Source organism: Haliotis rubra, unplaced genomic scaffold (genome assembly GCF_003918875.1).
Source record: "Haliotis rubra isolate DU_JTF1 unplaced genomic scaffold, ASM391887v1 Scf259, whole genome shotgun sequence".
In the NCBI taxonomy this organism is placed as follows: Eukaryota; Metazoa; Mollusca; class Gastropoda; order Lepetellida; family Haliotidae; genus Haliotis; species Haliotis rubra.
The window spans coordinates 880,846-900,417 of NW_025766658.1; the positions used below are offsets into that span (position 1 = coordinate 880,846).

Below are 19,572 nucleotides of genomic sequence, written 5' to 3' on the forward strand. Positions count from 1 at the left end.
ATACCTGTATTTTCATCTGACATCGTTTAATAAAATACCCGATGATAGACTTTAAATTAGATGTAAGTCACAAACACACGCAGCTGACACATTGTTCTTACCTTTACAAACGAACGAGAAGGAGCAGCCCAATTGTGTTGGCTTTCATAACAGTAAAATCTTTACGAGTGAGTTTAGTTTTACGCCGCTTTTAGCAATATCCCAGCAATATCACGGCGGGGGACACCAGAAATGGGCTTCACACATTGTGCCCATGTGGGAATCGAACCCGGGTCTTCGGCGTGACGAGCGAACGCTTTAACCACTAGGTTACCCAACCGCCCCAAAATCTTTACGAAAATAAATACAAATCAAACAAAACTAATAACAAAACCCCAAAATAGATATTCCAGCTGCCAGTTCCTTTGCTGACAGTTTATTCAGTAGAATGGCCTCATTTTAGATACAAAATGATATTTGATCTGTGCAATAAACAACAATTAATACTCGTACATTAAACAGATCTAGAATAAAAGTAGGAGTACCGATCTTCGATCGTCGTCCCAGTTCTTCGGAATGATAAAGACTGCTATAAATAGTAAAATGGAAAGACGCTTGTTGCTGTCCGCAAAATACATGTTCGTCATTACACGTTCACCATCATTTTAGCAGTTCCCTCAAACCGATGTCACTTTACCATGCTAATCTAAATGTAGGAAACTGAGAGAAACACAGTCTTCTCAAATTCGTCATATAGTCTTTCTGATACACCCGTAACAAAAGTTCCCTGTGCGAATATTGGCATCAATACGCTATAACTGTCTTCGTCTCACTCTGACACAGATGAATGACCCAACACTGGAAAAAAGCACCACGTTTTTATGGTGGCACCGGAGTTACCTCCCCTTAAGAAATGTTCGTCCATTACAGGCTCCAAACAAAATCGCCCATGCCCTCATCTGTGTCAATATTTGAGCGGTTTGTTGACCGCAAGAGCTGTTATCAATATCCGTATTAGTTGCATCTCCTAGTTTGAAAGCTCTGAAATATGGATGGGCGATTTCTTCTCGGAATCTAAATGTCATGAACTTGTTGCTAGTGTATATCTTGTATTTCATGGCAAAATATTCGTCAGGGCTGTCCTTGAATACCACTACTAGTGTTGACCGTGAATGTTGACGCTGTCCTTGAATACCACTACTAGTGTTGACCGTGAATGTTGACGCTGTCCTTGAATACCACTACTAGTGTTGACCGTGAATGTTGACGCTGTCCTTGAATACCACTACCACTACTGAGTGTTGACCGTGAATGTTGACGCTGTCCTTGAATACCACTAACTGTATTACCTGTGAATGTTGACGCTGTCCATGAATACCACTAACTGTATTACCCGTGAATGTTGACGCTGTCCTTGAATACCACTAACTGTATTACCTGTGAATGTTGACGCTGTCCTTGAATACCACTACTAGTGTTGACCGTGAATGTCGGGGGTGTCCTTGAATACCACTACTAGTGTTGACCGTGAATGTCGGGGCTGTCCTTGAATACAACTACTAGTGTTGACCGTGAATGTCGGGGTTCTCATTGAATACCACTACTAGTGTTGACCGTGAATGTTGACGCTGTCCTTGAATACCAGTAGCTGTATTAACCGTGAATGCCGGGGCTGTCCTTGAATACCAGTAGCTGTATTACCCTTGAATGTCGGGACTGTCCTTGAATACCAGTAGCTGTATTACCCGTGAATGTCGGGACTGTCCTTGAATACCAGTAGCTGTATTGTCCGTGAATGTCGGGACTGTCCTTGAATACCAGTAGCTGTATTACCCGTGAATGTCGGGACTGTCCTTGAATACCAGTAGCTGTATTGTCCGTGAATGTCGGGACTGTCCTTGAATACCAGTAGCTGTATTGTCCGTGAATGTCGGGACTGTCCTTGAATACCAGTAGCTGTATTGTCCGTGAATGTCGGGGCTGTCCTTGAATACCAGTAGCTTATTACCCGTGAATGTCGGGGCTGTCCTTGAATACCAGTAGCTGTATTACCCTTGAATGTCGGGACTGTCCTTGAATACCAGTAGCTGTATTACCCGTGAATGTCGGGACTGTCCTTGAATACCAGTAGCTGTATTGTCCGTGAATGTCGGGACTGTCCTTGAATACCAGTAGCTGTATTATCCGTGAATGTCGGGACTGTCCTTGAATACCAGTAACTGTATTACCCGTGTATGTCGGGGCTCTCCTTGAATGCCAGTAGCTGTATTGCCCGTGAATGTCGGGGCTGTCCTTGAATACCAGTAGCTGTATTGTCCGTGAATGTCGGGGCTCTCCTTGAATACCAGTAGCTGTATTATCCGTGAATGTCGGGGCTGTCCTTGAATACCAGTAGCTGTATTATCCGTGAATGTCGGGGCTCTCCTTGAATACCAGTAGCTGTATTATCCGTGAATGTCGGGGCTCTCCTTGAATACCAGTAGCTTATTATCCGTGAATGTCGGGACTGTCCTTGAATACCAGTAGCTGTATTACCCGTGAATGTCGGGACTGTCCTTGAATACCAGTAACTTATTACCCGTGAATGTCGGTGACACGTGAATACCAATACTTCTGGTGGCACGGGATTACCAGTACTGGTGGTGACACGTAAATACCAGTACTAGTGGTGACACGTGAATACCAGTACTAGTGGTGACACGTGAATACCAGTACTGGTGGTGACACGTAAATACCAGTACTAGTGGTGACACGTGAATACCAGTACTAGTGGTGACACGTGAATACCAGTACTAGTGGTGACACGTAAATACCAGTACTAGTGGTGACACGTAAATACCAGTACTGGTGGTGACACGTAAATACCAATACTTCTGGTGGCACGTGATTACCAGCACTAGTGGTGACACGTAAATACCAATACTTATGGTGGCACGTGATTACCAGTACTAGTGGTGATACGTGAATACCAATACTTCTGGTGGCAGGGGATTACCAGTACTAGTGGTGACACGGGAATACCAATATTAGTGGTGACACGGAAATGTCAGTACTAGTGGTGACATGGGAATGCCAGTACTAGTGGTGACACGGGAATACCAATATTAGTGGTGACACGGAAATGTCAGTACTAGTGGTGACACGGGAATACCAGTACTATTGGTGACAGTGAATACCAGTACTAGTGGTGACACGTGAATACCAATACTTATGGTGGCACGTGATTACCAGTGCTAGTGGTGACACGTGAATACTAATACTTATGGTGGCACGTGATTACCAGTACTAGTGGTGATACGTGAATACCAATACTTCTGGTGGCACGGGATTACCAGTACTAGTGGTGACACGGGAATACCAATATTAGTGGTGACACGGAAATGTCAGTACTAGTGGTGACATGGGAATGCCAGTACTAGTGGTGACACGGGAATACCAATATTAGTGGTGACACGGAAATGTCAGTACTAGTGGTGACACGGGAATACCAGTACTATTGGTGACAGTGAATACCAGTACTAGTGGTGATACGTGAATACCAATACTTCTGGTGGCACGGGATTACCAGTACTAGTGGTGACACGGGAATACCAATATTAGTGGTGACACGGAAATGTCAGTACTAGTGGTGACATGGGAATGCCAGTACTAGTGGTGACACGGGAATACCAATATTAGTGGTGACACGGAAATGTCAGTACTAGTGGTGACACGGGAATACCAGTACTATTGGTGACAGTGAATACCAGTACTAGTGGTGACACGTGAATACCAATACTTATGGTGGCACGTGATTACCAGTGCTAGTGGTGACACGTGAATACTAATACTTATGGTGGCACGTGATTACCAGTACTAGTGGTGATACGTGAATACCAATACTTCTGGTGGCACGGGATTACCAGTACTAGTGGTGACACGGGAATACCAATACTTCTGGTGGCACGTGATTACCAGTACTAGTGGTGACACGTGAATGTCAGTACTAGTGGTGACACGTGAATACCAGTACTATTGGTGACACGTGAATACCAGTACTATTGGTGACACGTGAATGTCAGTACTAGTGGTGACACGGAAATGTCAGTACTAGTGGTGACACGGGAATACCAGTACTAGAGGTGACACGTGAATACCAGTACTAGTGGTGACACGTGAATACCAGTACTTGTGGTGACAGGTGAATACCAGTACCAGTGGTGACATGGGAATGCCAGTACTAGTGGTGACACGTGAATACCAGTACTAGTGGTGACACGTGATACCAGTACTAGTGGTGACACGTGAATACCAGTACATGTGGTGACAGTGAATGTCAGTAATAGTGGTGACGCGTGAATACCAGTACTAGTGGTGACATCGGAATGCCAGTACTATGGGGACACGTGAATACCAGTACTAGTGATGACACGTGAATACCAGTACTTGTGGTGACACGTGGAAACCAGTACCAGTGGTGACATGGGAATGCCAGTACTAGTGGTGACACGTGAATACCAGTACTAGTGTTGACACTTGATACCAGTACTAGTTGTGACACGTGAATACCAGTACTAGTGGTGACACGTGATACCAGTACCAGTGGTGACACGTGAATACCAGTACCAGTGGCGACACGTGATACCAGGACTAGTGGTGACACGTGAATACCAGTACTAGTGGTGACACGTGAATACCAGTACTAGTGGTGACACGTGAATACCAGTACTAGTCGTGACAGTGAATGTCAGGGAAGCAAAAATAAGCTAAGCACTCAATTATTTAAAAATGTTTGTATTATACTTACAATTTACAATGTTCATTAACCCGTTTGTTATTTTGCATTGCATGAAGTTGATGTGAGCGATACAAAAAATATATATCCTCTTGTATTCATGTAAAAGCTTACGCCTATTAGATTTTCAGAAGCTGCCTCGTGACCGGTCTCTCATCTAATTAAAAAGCTGTATATCGTTTAAAATGTATTACAAAGGTATAATTGAGTAACGTCTTTGCATGGCATGTAAGCGCGGTGTGGGAAAAAGCCATTTGTGAGTGAGAGCGCGAAGAAAGGACTATCTTCAACAACCGAACAACTTTTAAGCAGTCGAAATCGATTTTCAAATCATAGTGAAATAGATTAGAAATTCATATTTGTTGAAATTTGAATAACACTGTAAATAAAAATTATGTACTTTTTTTTTAGGAAGTGAAAATTGAAAAGAAAAGTGATTTATTTTGATAAGATGTGCAACCATCACCCCATCCTGATACCGTGTCTGAAACTAATCTGTGGCTGGGTACTTCAGTTTCAAACAATTCCTCCAAGCGAATTTCAACCACGATACCATTTTCAAACTTGTGTAAATTTGAGACAAAATAGCAAGCGCAATGATTAAAATGCAAATCATGAGATGTGTATCTTGTTAAAGATATTTTTCTGTATTATTAAAAAAAAACGAAATCATATTAAAAAATGATATGTAGAAGCATATAATATTGAGTAATAAATGAGCACCAGTATAGTTCTACGTCATTGGTCGCCTACCACTCTGACTGAACTCGGCCAGGCGGTGCCGATAAGTGGGGGACAGACTCCCTCACATCGTAGCAGTGATGGGCAGTGTGCCACGTGGGGGGGGAGCCAATGGTTGACAAATTGAGGCGGTGTTACACACTATTGATCTAACCAATTTAGTTCTTAAAGATATTTTGGTCTTAACTATACTGTCATACTTCACTAACCGTCGTAACCCGTTCCCAGGAGGTGCATTATCATTATAAAACTATAATCTATACTACCCATCAAAAGTTTAGACTCACTAGTGTAAATGTAGCCACTTACTTCAGTCAACTGTACTAAACTAGATTTTGCAAAATATTCCATTCTGTTTAAAGGTACTGTTTACACATGAACTGATGTATTGTAAAACAAATTCGTAACGTTGAAAAGATTATTGTCATGAGTTCAAGAAATGATGAAAATCAGTGAAAATTGGCAAATTCTTAACAAAACTTTACACCAAAACGCAGCTGTTCACATGTACGATATTTGCACATGCTTTTCAGCAATATGTGATGCATGATCCTCCTGCAATTCATCAGCATAAAGTTTGCAGTTGGTTTCCCCAAGTTTGTTGAGAATTTTATTTTCGATGTAACCATATATAATATACATAAAAGATGGTGTGTGCTTTAAGTGAGGCTAAACTTTTGAAGGGTAGTATATAACTTGGTTGCGAGCCCCTCTGCGTTTTAAGAGAGCACATGATGAAACCAGTTCAATGAAAAATAAATTATTTGCTTTCCCGAATGCGGAAACTAAACTGATAAAATAATGACAAACCATAGCCAAAAACATATTATATTGTTTTGACTAGGGGATGGGCTGTCTAACGCGCCGTAATCCGCAGTTGCGTCCCTTTGCCATGCCTGGAACCTATGACCGTGGGTGCGAATCAATGTCTCAATATGTACCAGCAAACTTGGTTCTAGTTGGATTCATCAAAGCGGTAAAGAGCTCCATCATGTTTTCTGTGGCATCGTGCCAACACGCATGAACAAACTGTCATATAATAGTGACTTTCAAACAAAATACTGTACAAGTCACTTCCGAGTAAACATAATAAAAAACAATTGTTTCTTCATTACATAAAGTTCTCATTCTCTGTGGAGCCACCATGTTTGGAATTCTTTGAAGTGCGTGGATGGTCCCCGTCATCATGTGCGTCATCAGCTCCATCGTCGACGAGGGGGATTTTTATTTCCTGGCTATTGGTTCCCGATTCAGCGTCGCTAGAATGTTTCTCAACGTCATGTGTGTTCTACAAGAAGAAAAAAAACCCTGTGCTATTAATTTGACCTCGTGTCGTTTACGTGTCGGTTTATATGTCACTCACGATGAGCTTCGTTTTTGTATAATGAGGCCATGAATAGTTTAGTCTGTGGGATGGCGTCAGTCAGACATTTATTTCAAACACTGTCTTGGTATTGATAATATCTAGTCAAACTATCTGTGAAAAGATCAGAATCATGTCATGGCCATAGGGTGCAACCATCAGATGATAACAGAGGCGCAAATATGTGCACGTAATGATATATGTACAGTAACAACCTATATATAAACAAGAGATTTCTGAAGGTGCATAAACAATAAATATATAGAAGATGAGTCCAGATATTTGTTCTTGTCAAAAACTGCCTCTATCTGCTCTCATATACATGTTTCCACAATGTCACTCAGGCTTCCATTGTAAACCGTTCGTCTCCATATTGTAAAGTTATGTTTAACTGTGTTTCGGGAGAAGGCAACAATAAGTGGTGCACTTGTGCCCAATCCCTTTGTCTCTTGGACAATGAAATATGTTAAAACCAACCACAGTTCAGTAAAATTGGCTCGTGCGATAGGATATGGGTTGGGTGTTACTCATCTAAAACGATTTTCCGATACGGTGATCGATGATCTCCCTCTACCCCGTTGTCTTGGTGATAGGATAGCCTTATGGTCAAAGCGTCACCCCGAAGGCCCGAGTTCGATTCCTCACATGAACTTGAAGTGTGAAGCCCATTCATTGTGTTCCCCGCCGTGATATTGCATGAATATTGCTAAAAGGGGCTTAAAAAACAACTCCCGCAAACCCTTACCCCTGGAGTCTGTTCACAGCCCAGCCTCCGTCTCAGTGATGCTGGAACACAGCAGCAGAAAATACTCCACACTGGGACGACGTACTTTGGGTCTGGCTTCTCTTCTTTTTTAGCTGAAATTGGACAATCTCAAAGTTATGGAAGATGAATAGTTTGTCTTTCAGTTCCTGAACCACATTATTTCACATTCTGTCCAGCCCTTTCTTCAACGCTAAAGCCCTAATGAAGCAGATTATGAGTTACAATCTCTCCTCTCACTGGGGCTCCTGTTTGATTTAAAAGGAATTACTTGTTACTATCAAAACTGTATGTATTTATAGACTAAGCTTTAGTGGTTAGTGTAGAAGGTGAGTTGAAGTAAGCGGAAGTTAAAAATATCAAGATTCTTTCACTCTGAACGTGACATGCATGTGTGCATGTGTGCGTGTGTGCGCGCGCGTGTCGTGCGTGCGTGCTTTGGATTGCCAAGATTTGTGCTGGTTTTATAGCCTAGACTCCGAGCTGACCAGTATCTGTTTCATCCCCTTAATCTCGGACACCCGGCAGGTGACCTTGGAAGATCCAGGTTAGAATTGGTCTTCAACGCATGCTTGTTGTAAGAAGCGACTAACGGGATTGGATGGTCAGGCTCGCTGACCTGGTTGACACATGTCATCGTATCCCAATTACGTAGGTCGATGCTCATACTGTTGATCACTGGCTGCCGGACAGCCGCCATTATAGCTAAAATATTGCTGAGGGTGGCGTAAATCAACATCCAAACCAAACTAAACCGTTTAAGTAAACTTCGTAGTCTCTATCAAAATCACATATTTTCAGAGACTAACTGTTAGTCTACTTTTGCGCCATATATTTACTAAACAAAAATCGATACTATGGCAAAGTGTACGTCATCTGAACAACGGCCATCGTTACTTTTAGTGCACGAAAACGTTATTTAAGCAGTTTCGAGACACAAAAGTCCTCGTTACATGGGCGAAATGTAAACAATGACACAGCCCATCTTCAACACCAACATGTGCATTGCTATTTCGTGTCAGCTGGCTATTGTCCCGAAATTGTACACATAAAGCATGTATCTGAACGACCACATTAGTTAAATATAGTTAGCATCTTTATTTTGGCAAATTTGGTTACGTCTGTTTCGATGATTTGGGCCTATGTATAATTTGCCATAGTATCGATGAAAATGCTATGAGAAAGTTCTAACCACCCATTCTCGGAGTTTTTGTACAGCAAATATATGGCGCGTCGCCCAGTAGTGAAGGCCGCCATTGGTCACCGGTAATCATTGCCGGGGTCAGTTTTGAAGCGTAGTGCAGCAGACCCCGAGAACCAGGCTGACACTGACGTGGATTTCTGCCTCCTATCGGCTGATTGTCTGCACAACTAAGGGGCACAACTCCACCCAAGGAAGGGCTGTTTTTGTAAGTACTGGGTCCACGGTAAACACCCACCACGCCTTCTCTCCCAGGGGTCATTAAGGTGTTGACTTACCTGTGAAGTAGCTGACTGGCAGAGCGATGACAACGACGACTAAGACGGCGATGGTGTAGAACCACATGTACGACAACATGTACATCTTCTCAACTCCAACGCTGTAAAGAAACAAACGTATACGTCTTTGGAACAGTCGACATTTTGGAACATTATATGCACTCTAACACTGTAGTGTCGGAGTGGAAAGGACCTACACATATACTACGAGTTATCCGAAGCTCGATTAAACCGAAAAACTGACACGGCATTCAAAAATTGAAAAATTAATAACACGAAGAGGAAATAAAATAATCAGAGAACATGTGAGCTGGTTGTACATGTTTGGTACAGGAAACTGACCTCGAGACAACCGTCATTTCGACTCATCCGATAAAACGTTAAATTATGATGGATATAGACCAAATAGACAGTGAGCAAAGTTTTACTTCGAGAAAACAAATTTATACTAAACATCTACTATTTCAATGATAACGTCGAGACGTGAGTACATGAAAGGTCGACTAACGGTTCCGGTGACGCCACCTCAATCGACGCCGTCGTAACGTTGTGCTGTAGGGTGTACATGTTGGCGGTGGTGTTGTAGACAAGAGACGAGTTGAGGTAGGCAGGGCAGCTCTCAGTGGAGGCGGGGGGTAGCTTGGGCGCTGTCCGTCGCGTCGGGGAGAAATTGGCCCCTATACTGATCCATGACACCAGGACAAAACTGACCAGAGCACCAGTTATGACTCCCTGGAACCAAGAAAAGAGCAGGTAATAATCAATGGTTCAGTAAATGAGTGAGTGAGTGAGTGATGTCCGTCCAGCGTCTGAATGCCTTTCAAGAACTTTCCACATCCATTGTATTGTACTGAGGATGAAAATCTGAGCCTATGTAAAGGATCACTGCGACTATGTAGTGTTCCCTTATTTGTTTCCTTCAGTATATAGTGTTTAGTTGATCTGAATAAAGCAAAACGGAACGATGACCTTGAAATCTCGAAATGCTGCCTGAACTCAAACACTGCAATTTTAAAATTTCAGTTTAGAATATTTTTACCCGAATATGACGAAACAGAGATATGTAATATACCAAATATCAACCTCACGGTTTCCCCTTAAATAGCCTATGTGAATATCTAAGGAAATTAACTCTGAAAGTTGTAGCTAAAACATGGCTTCTCAATGCCCACCACAAACGACTGAGAAAGAAGTACATATTAGCTTCCCTTGTGATGCGGCTGTCTAAAAATGGTTTGGTGACCGCCAAAAATAGTTCACCATAACTATATCACCCCGTATTAAGGATGCGAACATTGACATACTCGGGTCTGCTTGTACACTGAGTCCGTGACGACTTCAACCTAAGGGCAAGGTCACCACTAATCAAGAACAGATAACTGTGATATTTCAGCGATATATACTGATTACATTTCGGAAGCTTATGGGTAGAGATCAGAAGTCAGTCACACTTTCACAGTGATGTCGTATGATTTGTGTCCGGGATGTTTAGTTTCAGTGATCTGAACCTGTAGTCGCGTTTATTCGCCGACTTAAATACAGGAATCACTGATAGCTCATGCGCGGCAACCCGTGAAGATCCGGGTAAGAATTGGTCTTCAGTAACCCATGCTTGTCGTAAGAGGCGACTGGCGGGATCAGCTCGATGACTTGGTTGGCACATGTCATCGTATCCTACTTGCTTGGATTGATGCTCGTGCTGTTGATCACTGGACTGTCTGGTCCAGACTCAATTATTTGCAGACCGCCGCCATATAGCTGGAATATTGCTGAGTGCGGCGTAAAACTAAACTCACTCACTACCCACTTTTGAAGTAGACCCGTGAAGATCCGGGTTAGAATTGGTCTTCAGCAGCCCATGATTGTCGTAAGAGGGAACTAACGGGATCGGGTTGTTAGGTTCGCTGACTTGGTTGACACATGTCATCGTATCCCAAGTGCGTTAATGCTGTTGATCAATGGATTGTCTGGTCCAGACTCGATTATTTGCAGACCGCCGCCATATAGCTGGAATATTGCTGAGTGTGGGGTTATACAACCAAGCAACCATTAGGTGCGGCAACCAGAAGTAGGTCTTGATATCTTTCCAATTATTTTAGTTTGTGGCACACAGTGGTATTCAAGCTAGCAGTCAGTAAATATCAAGCAATCGCCACTTACCTTTTTATTGGCGATGGAGGTGAGGGAGCCGACGATGAAGACGCCAGCTAAGGGTCCGCTGGACGCCGACAAAAGACTCGTTCCGATCTTTAGTTACAGAAGATACACGGTATAAATTTGGGATCAAATATTTTTAAATAGCATATTAAAACATATCTATCAAAGAAGGAAAACATTAAAATCAATATGAGTAGCCAAAAAGGCGTTAAACACCTACTCTGGCTCCATACACAACCGAGAGTAATGAGCAGAGTTGTCATCACGTGACCTGACGTCATAGTGGAGAGTTGACTTGTTGACGATCACTGTTTCTGTATCGGCTGATAACAAGCTGTCGCCATGGCAATAGCAGCGATGTGAACGTTGATTTGCACTCAGTGACCTTACACATATTCGGCCACATGAACATGTCCGTGTAGCTGGTCAATATAGCCTTGACAGCCACCAGGAGATCGAAGTTGATCTATCGAATGAAAGACTGGGGAACACAATCTGACACTAAACACTATCCCGATATTTCTAAGTAGAAAGAATATTTATCTCATGAAAACAAAAATTGAGACGGTTTCGCGAAGTCGTGTCTTGTTTGGAGAAGATAACTCGGCGTTTCATCATTACCTGGAATAGTTATCAGCTTATTTTTATATGTAAGGAGTTTCAGTACTAAAACCTCTCACACGGTTATCAATGGTTGTTAGTGGAACTTGTTTAGGCTGATAAATTGATACTGATTACTGAATACATAGTGCCATTTAGAAAGTCAAGTTGTCAAATGCAGTCTAAGTCAACTTAGGCTCAGTATTATTCGTCACACTGCTTATACTAACAAGGGGCGGTGGGTAGCCTAATGGTTAAAGTGTTGGCTCGTCACGCCGAAGACCCGGGTTCGAATCCCCACATGGGCACAATGTGTGAAGTCAATTTATGGTGTCCCCCCGCCGTGATGTTGCTGGAATATTGCTAAAAGCAGGGTAAAACTAAACTCAGTCAGTCAGTATAGTAACAAACCCTAGTAGAAGGTCGCGTCAGGTAACCTTTTCAATTGACCAATGAGAACACAGCTTACCAAATCGCGAAAGTTGACATTCGCACATACGTTTTGAACTTGTACCTCGAAATAGTTTGTACCCGAACGATTCCGAATGCTATTTCCGTATGATCGCTTCCGAATGATGCGCATGGGGCACGCCACAACAGTGAGTAAACAGTCGCTGAAAATAGCGTTTTTGTCAATATTCAAGGATGTCAGGTTGCGGAAATATTAGCTAATGGTAACCATGCCATCAGAAAGCCCTAGGCGTATATACTTCAGGTCAAATATCTGTGTTTTATGCGGATTTTCGTTTGTTGAGAGATCAGTGTCAGTGACCGGGGAATTTTGTAAGTCCCGCCGAACCCTAAACAGTAGCCGTTGTCTGATTGGTTAAATCCGTTCGGTCGTCTCGCATTTGATTGGACGATCGTAGGTCGCTCAAAGGTTAGCTAGGATTTGGTAGACTCAGTGTAGCAGTGTAACAAATAATACTGAGCCTAAGTTTACTTAGAATGTGGTCAAATGTAACATGTTTTATTTGGGATCACACTTTCTCAGTTGGGTTCAGTCGCAGTCGGGATTCGAACTCACACCCTCAGAGTCAAGCACCTAACCCGCTCAGCCAGAGCGGCATCCACAAAAAATATAAGTCGGACAACCTTTTTAGGTAGTCTAAAACTAACACTTGTCAGAGGAGTGCACAAATGGGTACACAAAGTCCGCAGTCTAGACTACCCGTGTTGTGGAATCCGCGGTGGTTGAGCGGGTTAGGTGCCTGACTTGGTGTGCTGGCGATTAGGTGCCTGACTCTGAGAGTGTGGGTTTGAATCACGAATGAGACTGAACCCAACAAAAGTACTATAATCACTAAGAAAGTGTAATACCAAATATAACATGATAGATACTCGTTACTAGCTGGTTTTGGCCTTAACATATTTACCGACATAAATGAATGTATAAAAGATAAAACTTGTCAACTCTGCTTCCATCTAATTGTCATTCAGATGGGTTCTTTTCATTCGGCTTACTTGTGTTAGAGGTCCACCAACACGCGCCGCCAGCAAGGAAACGCAGCACGCCAATACCCCGTATCCGACCACTGAAATTACCAAAGTCGTGCATTAATCCCGAATGATAAGGTCGAAGCAGACAGGGTGTGTTTTCATGATTCGTGTGTTTTCATGAAGGTACTATTCGGAGGGTCAGCAATATTATCCACATTTATAGGAATCATTTTTAACAACAGATTACAAAATCTCTATAGGATTTTAGGAAAAGAATACTCCCTCAGACTCAATGCGTGTCGTGAATACAGTAGTCGGAATGTGCGAGCTAACTGTTATCGTCAACATTCACTCCGTCACACAATAACCATATACAGGGTCGGCAAGTATGACGTCATTAAAGTTACCTGAAAATTTTGCAATGAGGATGGCTTTATGTTGCGGTAACTCTGGATAGATGGGCTGAACGAAGTCCTTCCACGTCAGAGCAGACAGACTGGATAGTCCAGAAGATATGGTGCTGAAAATATAAAGTGTTTTCATATCAACATGCAGACAACTCATTCCAATCAGTATATCGCCTCGAGACTCTGGCACAACCGCTCACTTCTATGGTCTCAACTTCGCCAAAGTTTTGCCAATTACAAACTGTACAAAATAGTCTCACTACATCTAAATGTACATTCGTGTAATATAGTTCACGCTTTTTATATACATATGTCATAATTTACAGTACATGTTTTTTACAAGGTTGCTGTAGCTAATTTCGTACGGCTACCTAGCACAAATTCTGCTCACCAACCGACCAGGTGTAATTACGCGACGCTGGAGACAATTGTCTTTTCCTAAGTCCGCGCTTTGTTCTTTCATAAAAACGGTCTGAGTATTATGTCGGAAAACGTTAACTCCTCAAATCATAATCATCAGCATCAAATTACTTTCCAGTAACTGCAAGCCACGTATCGCCGAAAAGCTACTGTTTGTCTCCTGATGAAGTGTCGACCTGGGAACTTGGATGCAGATTGTGAGTTAAATTGTCCTATTTTCGAAAATGCCGAAATACACCAATAACAGTGATTTAGATGTCCAAAAGAAAGGTTGAAATATAATTCTGCTTTGAGACAAAGATAAACCATTTAAAGTCACCATTTTTCAATTATTAAAACAAGAAACAATTGTTGTAGAGTGTGTAAAATTGTAAAAGAATCATTCCTATGATTTCAGTCTTTTAAGACATTTTCCGCCTATTTGCATTAGTGAAAACAAGTATAACGTGTCTTTGATATTGTGAAAAAGTGTTTAGGAACAGCTAAAATGATTTTTGTTAACATTTGTGCCTGCAAAGTAACATTTTTCCATTTTCTGTTTACTCACAGCAATATCAATTGCCGAAACGAGGCAAAGGCAAATATGTTTCTCTTATTTCTAAATATTTCGGGCATATAAGTAATACATGGTACTCATCTTCTTGCGGTAAATTGCAGAATGGACATTGGATATCTATTGCATTTGAAGTTTTGGCAAACCGCGCCGCTTGGACTTTGAAGTTGTGAGCGTTACATCTAAATTTAGTAAGCGTACGCTTAAGTTGTGGTGATTTAATCTTTGAAAGGTAAATTTATGTATTAATACAATATCTATTTTCTGAATAAAAGTTGACTTAGGTTGATGACGTTATTTCATTATACCAGTCTTGTTGATAAATGTCTTTGCATCTCTGCTTGAATACTTCGATGAAATATTGTGTATTACTTACATTTTGAGCGAGCCATACATTTCCAAAGCCATGCCTAAAAAGAATAGTTCTAACGAAGGAAACCCAATTAGTATCTCCGGGATCATCTAGTGTTTTAAGATATTTCATAACTACATCTTGAATATCGTGAAATTGGTGGTCTCATCAATCTTAGCCAATATGAAAAAAACCGACATCGGGCGTTAATAAACAGTGGAAAACGTCCACATTTAGCTAAAATAATCTTGTTCGCAGTTCTGTAGCAATACGCAACAAAAACCTACAGAACGTTAAATGTACCTTTTCAATATTCTTGTTTATGTCAATGCCCCATATTTCAGAGCCGTGCAACAAAATTGATTGAATTTTTTCCATCAAACAGTTCAAATGATGCATGGATCGGTAATTCTTTATATTTACATATGAATTATTTTATGACATGTAGGACTCGTTCAGCTTGCATAGATAGTGTTTCACAGGCTCTGGAGAATATATTTCTACTCGAAAATATAATGCCTAAATATTTGTAATATGATACCACCTCCAATTTTTGTCCATAAAGGAACCAGTTTTCAATTTTGGAGATTTTACCCTCAAACTATAATACAATATCCGAGTTGAATACATTCACCATTAAATAATCATGTCTTATTGTTTCGTTTTTGAGCCACTGTGTAGCAGGGTGTGTACTTTCTTACCCCGTCGCAGTTTGATTACAGGTAGATTTATTAGTCAGATGCAAGCAAACAATGCTCACCTGAGAGAAGCACTGAAGAGCGCTGCCAGAAACAGACCAGGTATTCCTGGAAAACCTCGGAATATGTCCATCACCATGAAGGGAATTACCTGCGGAAGATGTCATTCACAATCAATATATAGTATATCCTAGGGAATATATTCATCTACATCCATGGTACAACTTATGCACTACAGCCATCACAATCAATATATAGTATATCCTATCACAGGGAATATATTCATCTACATCCATGGTAAAACTTATGCACCACAGCCATCACAATCAATATATAGTATATCCTAGGGAATATGTCCATCACCATGAAGATATTACCTGCGGAAGATGGCATTCAATATATAGTATAATATAGAACAAACTTTATTCATAAAGTTTGTTCTATCTTGTACTTTCCAACTTCTAAAATGCCACTCAAAGAAATATATAGTATATCCTAGGGAATATATTCATCAACATCAAAGGTACAACTTATGCACTACAGTCTTAACAATCAACAGTATATCCTAGGGAATAAATATATCCTTCAACATCCATGGTAAAACTTATTCCCTACAGCCTTCACAATCAACAGTATATCCTAGGGAATATATCCACCAACATCCATGATACAACTTACGCACTGCAGTCTTCACAATCAACAGTATATCCTAGGGAATATACCCTTCAACATCAATGGTACTACTTACGCAATGCAGTCTTCACAATCAACAGTATATCCTAGGGAATATGTCCACCAACATCAATGGTACAACTTATGCACTACAGCCTTCACAATCAACAGTATATCCTAGGGAATATATCCTTCAACATCAATGGTACAACTTACGCACTGCAGACTTCACAATCAACAGTATATCCTAGGGAATATATCCATCTACATCTATGGTACAACTTACGCACTGCAGACATCACAATCAACAGTAAATCCTAGGGAATATATCCATCTACATCCATGGTACAACTTCTGCACTACAGCCTTGACAATCAACAGTATATCCTAGGGAATATATCCTTCAACATCAATGGTATAACTTATGCACTACAGCCTTCACAACCAACAGTATATCCTAGGGAATATATCCTTCAACATCAATGGTATAACTTATGCACTACAGCCTTCACAATCAACAGTATATCCTAGGGAATATATCCTTCAACATCAATGGTACAACCTATGCACTACAGCCTTCACAATCAACAGTATATCCTAGGGAATATATCCTTCAACATCAATGGTATAACTTATGCACTACAGCCTTCACAATCAACAGTATATCCTAGGGGCGGTGGGGTAGCCTAATGGTTAAAGCGTTGGCTCGTCACGCCGAAGACCTGAGTTCGAATCCCCACATGGGCACAATTTGTGAAGCCCATTTCTGGTGTCCCCCGCCGTGATGTTGCTGGAATGTTGCTAAAAGCGGCGTAAAACCAAACTCAGTCAGTCAGTCAGTATATCCTAGGGAATATATCCTTCAACATCAATGGTACAACCTATGCCTTCAAAATCAACATGTGTTCATATTTGCCTATCTGTAGATCCATGCATATCCATGTTAATGAAACTAGTTATATCCACACAATACATGTACCAACCTGGTTTGGGTTTGAAATCTGCTTGGAAACCAGAGGATCGCACTGATGGTAGTCATAGTAACTGTATGCGACCACGCCCTCCATGACTGCCAGTGTGTAGGTTATGAGGAATCCAGGGCCCACAAGATACATGACCCTGGAAACAGAGTACACAATGACCATGACAACCCCAGATATTGTCACAAGGATTTTTATCGAAATAAATTTTATCAGACAAAATAACTTGAAAAGGCCTGTTCTCTGACGATGCTATTTGACTGGTTAAATTTACATATTGTCTTCTATAATGTAATAGTATATGTTCGACTTAATTATTAAAATATATACATACTTGTGAAAGTTTGGTCAACACGTACTCAACTACAAGAATACCACTAAGTGAAAGAATAAAAGTTAACGATTTTGCATGTGTCTGTACGGCAAAGAAAATCTCGAAATAACCAACTGCTTGCCGGCCCGATGGGTACTCACGTCTTTGCTGCCTTGAGGGAGTTCGTTGAGGAAATCCTCTGGACACTGGACTGGTTAAAGATCAGAGCGAGGCCGTGTAAAAACTCGCCTATAAACAAATTCCAAAAGGTGTGTCTTACTGTCGGGTCCAGGTCAAATCTATGACGAAAACAGTGAAAATTCATCAGGATTAAACAACATTGAAAGAATGTAAAATAAGTATGTTCAAATACAAAAACTGGCTATCACAAAAAAGTACATGTGCACGAAAGTAAAAGTAAGGGAGTGAGTTAAAAGTTTACGTAACATCGTCAATATTTCAGCCATATCTTGAAGAGCGAAAGTATGCAATAAGTATGTTAAAAATACATATATTTTGTAACCAAAGTAAGCCATAATTATGTTAAAGAAATGTCTACCACAAAAATACATTGTTACTTTTAAAAAAAATATTATTTAGTCTCAAAGTTCCTCCTCTCTTGACAGACTATATGTAAACAAGTTTGTTGGTTATCAAACAGGGACGTTACTTTTCACGCTTCCCAATTCGAAGTGGCAACAGAAACTAAGCATTTGCTGAGGATTCACACACGAAGTTTGCAGGATTGAATGTGTGTTGGTTGACTATAAGGTACTCACTTAAACAGGTTGTTTCTTCCACCATTGTTTGCCCGCCTCCACACTTCACTTGGTCCGCCTACTTGGACAGTGCCCTGACATGGGAACGTGGTGAACATAGAGACATCGTGGACAGTGTGTAACAACATGTGACATAAACAAGTCAATAGCTGAGAAATGGACAAATCAACTCACTTCCAGGAATATGATATCAGTCAATACAATGCTGATAATTACACAAGATACACATGAGATAATAATTTTCATCAACATATAATTGAGAAGTTTTTGAAAGGCATTTAGGAGTTGGACGAACATGAATACATGACATTTTTATGGATAACAACTTCTTTTCATTCTTTACACGACGTTTCAGAGCTTTATCTCGTTCTTTTATCCTGGTAGCTATGGGGCGTGATGTATCTAGTCGTGATGTCTCTCCTATGTATCTGTCGTGATGTCTCTCCTATGTATTTGTCTCCGCAGTTGCATGCTATTTCGTATACACATCCTCTAGGATTTATCCTGGTAGCCCCATAGCTACCAGGATAAAAGAACACAAGACCTCTGTAGAAAAATCTGACATGTAATCTGCCCTTTCGGAACACCTCATAAAACATCCCGACCACCATATTTCCTAGCAACAAACCCAGATTCTACACACCAACATCAACCACTGGAAGAAGCGGAAACTTCAAGAAAGCATTGAGATCCAGAGAAAGAAGCCAGCCATTAACCGGGACCAAGGCATTTACCTTCCTAGTGTATACTCTGTTGTCCTATAATCTCTTGGCTTCATCCGTTCATTGTTATCTTTGTACATTAATCCTATCCAATTGGTTTCCTATTATGTTGTTATTCTTGAACATCACCCCACTCTTGGATTTGTGTACACAATTCGTTGTTTTCTTTATGCATTAATCCAATCTTATTGGCTTCGTAATTATATTGTTGACTACGTAATTATATTGTTATCTTTGTACATTCTCCGTCCTTGTATTGTGTAAACATGTTTTATCTATATATATTCACTCTTTGTACTGGCTCAGTATTCACCTGATGAAGGAGCAGAACTAGCTGTGAAATGTCATGTAAAGAATAAAAAGAAGTTGTTAAAAGTGTC

General features: G+C 41.0%; 1 protein-coding gene across 6 annotated transcripts in view; it reads right to left on the minus strand.

Annotated features, from left to right (window-relative positions):
- Positions 1-6,025: 6,025 nt before the first annotated feature.
- Positions 6,026-19,572, minus strand: part of LOC124279954 (sodium-dependent multivitamin transporter-like) — a 64,438-nt gene continuing 50,891 nt past the window's right edge. For 4 of the 6 annotated variants that reach the window (XM_046715839.1, XM_046715838.1, XM_046715837.1 and 1 more), the window contains exons 7-17: positions 18,471-18,544; positions 17,853-17,990; positions 17,382-17,517; positions 15,789-15,877; positions 13,704-13,816; positions 13,321-13,391; positions 11,260-11,346; positions 9,608-9,831; positions 9,100-9,200; positions 7,603-7,715; positions 6,026-6,782 (exon numbers count right to left, since the gene is read on the minus strand). In XM_046715839.1, coding sequence (XP_046571795.1) covers positions 6,606-6,782; positions 7,603-7,715; positions 9,100-9,200; positions 9,608-9,831; positions 11,260-11,346; positions 13,321-13,391; positions 13,704-13,816; positions 15,789-15,877; positions 17,382-17,517; positions 17,853-17,990; positions 18,471-18,544 — 1,323 coding nt within the window. In that variant the 3' untranslated portion in view covers positions 6,026-6,605. Of the gene's footprint in view, positions 6,783-7,602; positions 7,716-9,095; positions 9,201-9,590; positions 9,832-11,259; positions 11,347-13,320; positions 13,392-13,703; positions 13,817-15,788; positions 15,878-17,381; positions 17,518-17,852; positions 17,991-18,470; positions 18,545-19,572 lie in introns of those variants that run through there. The other 2 variants (XM_046715841.1, XM_046715842.1) reach the window with 2 other exon arrangements.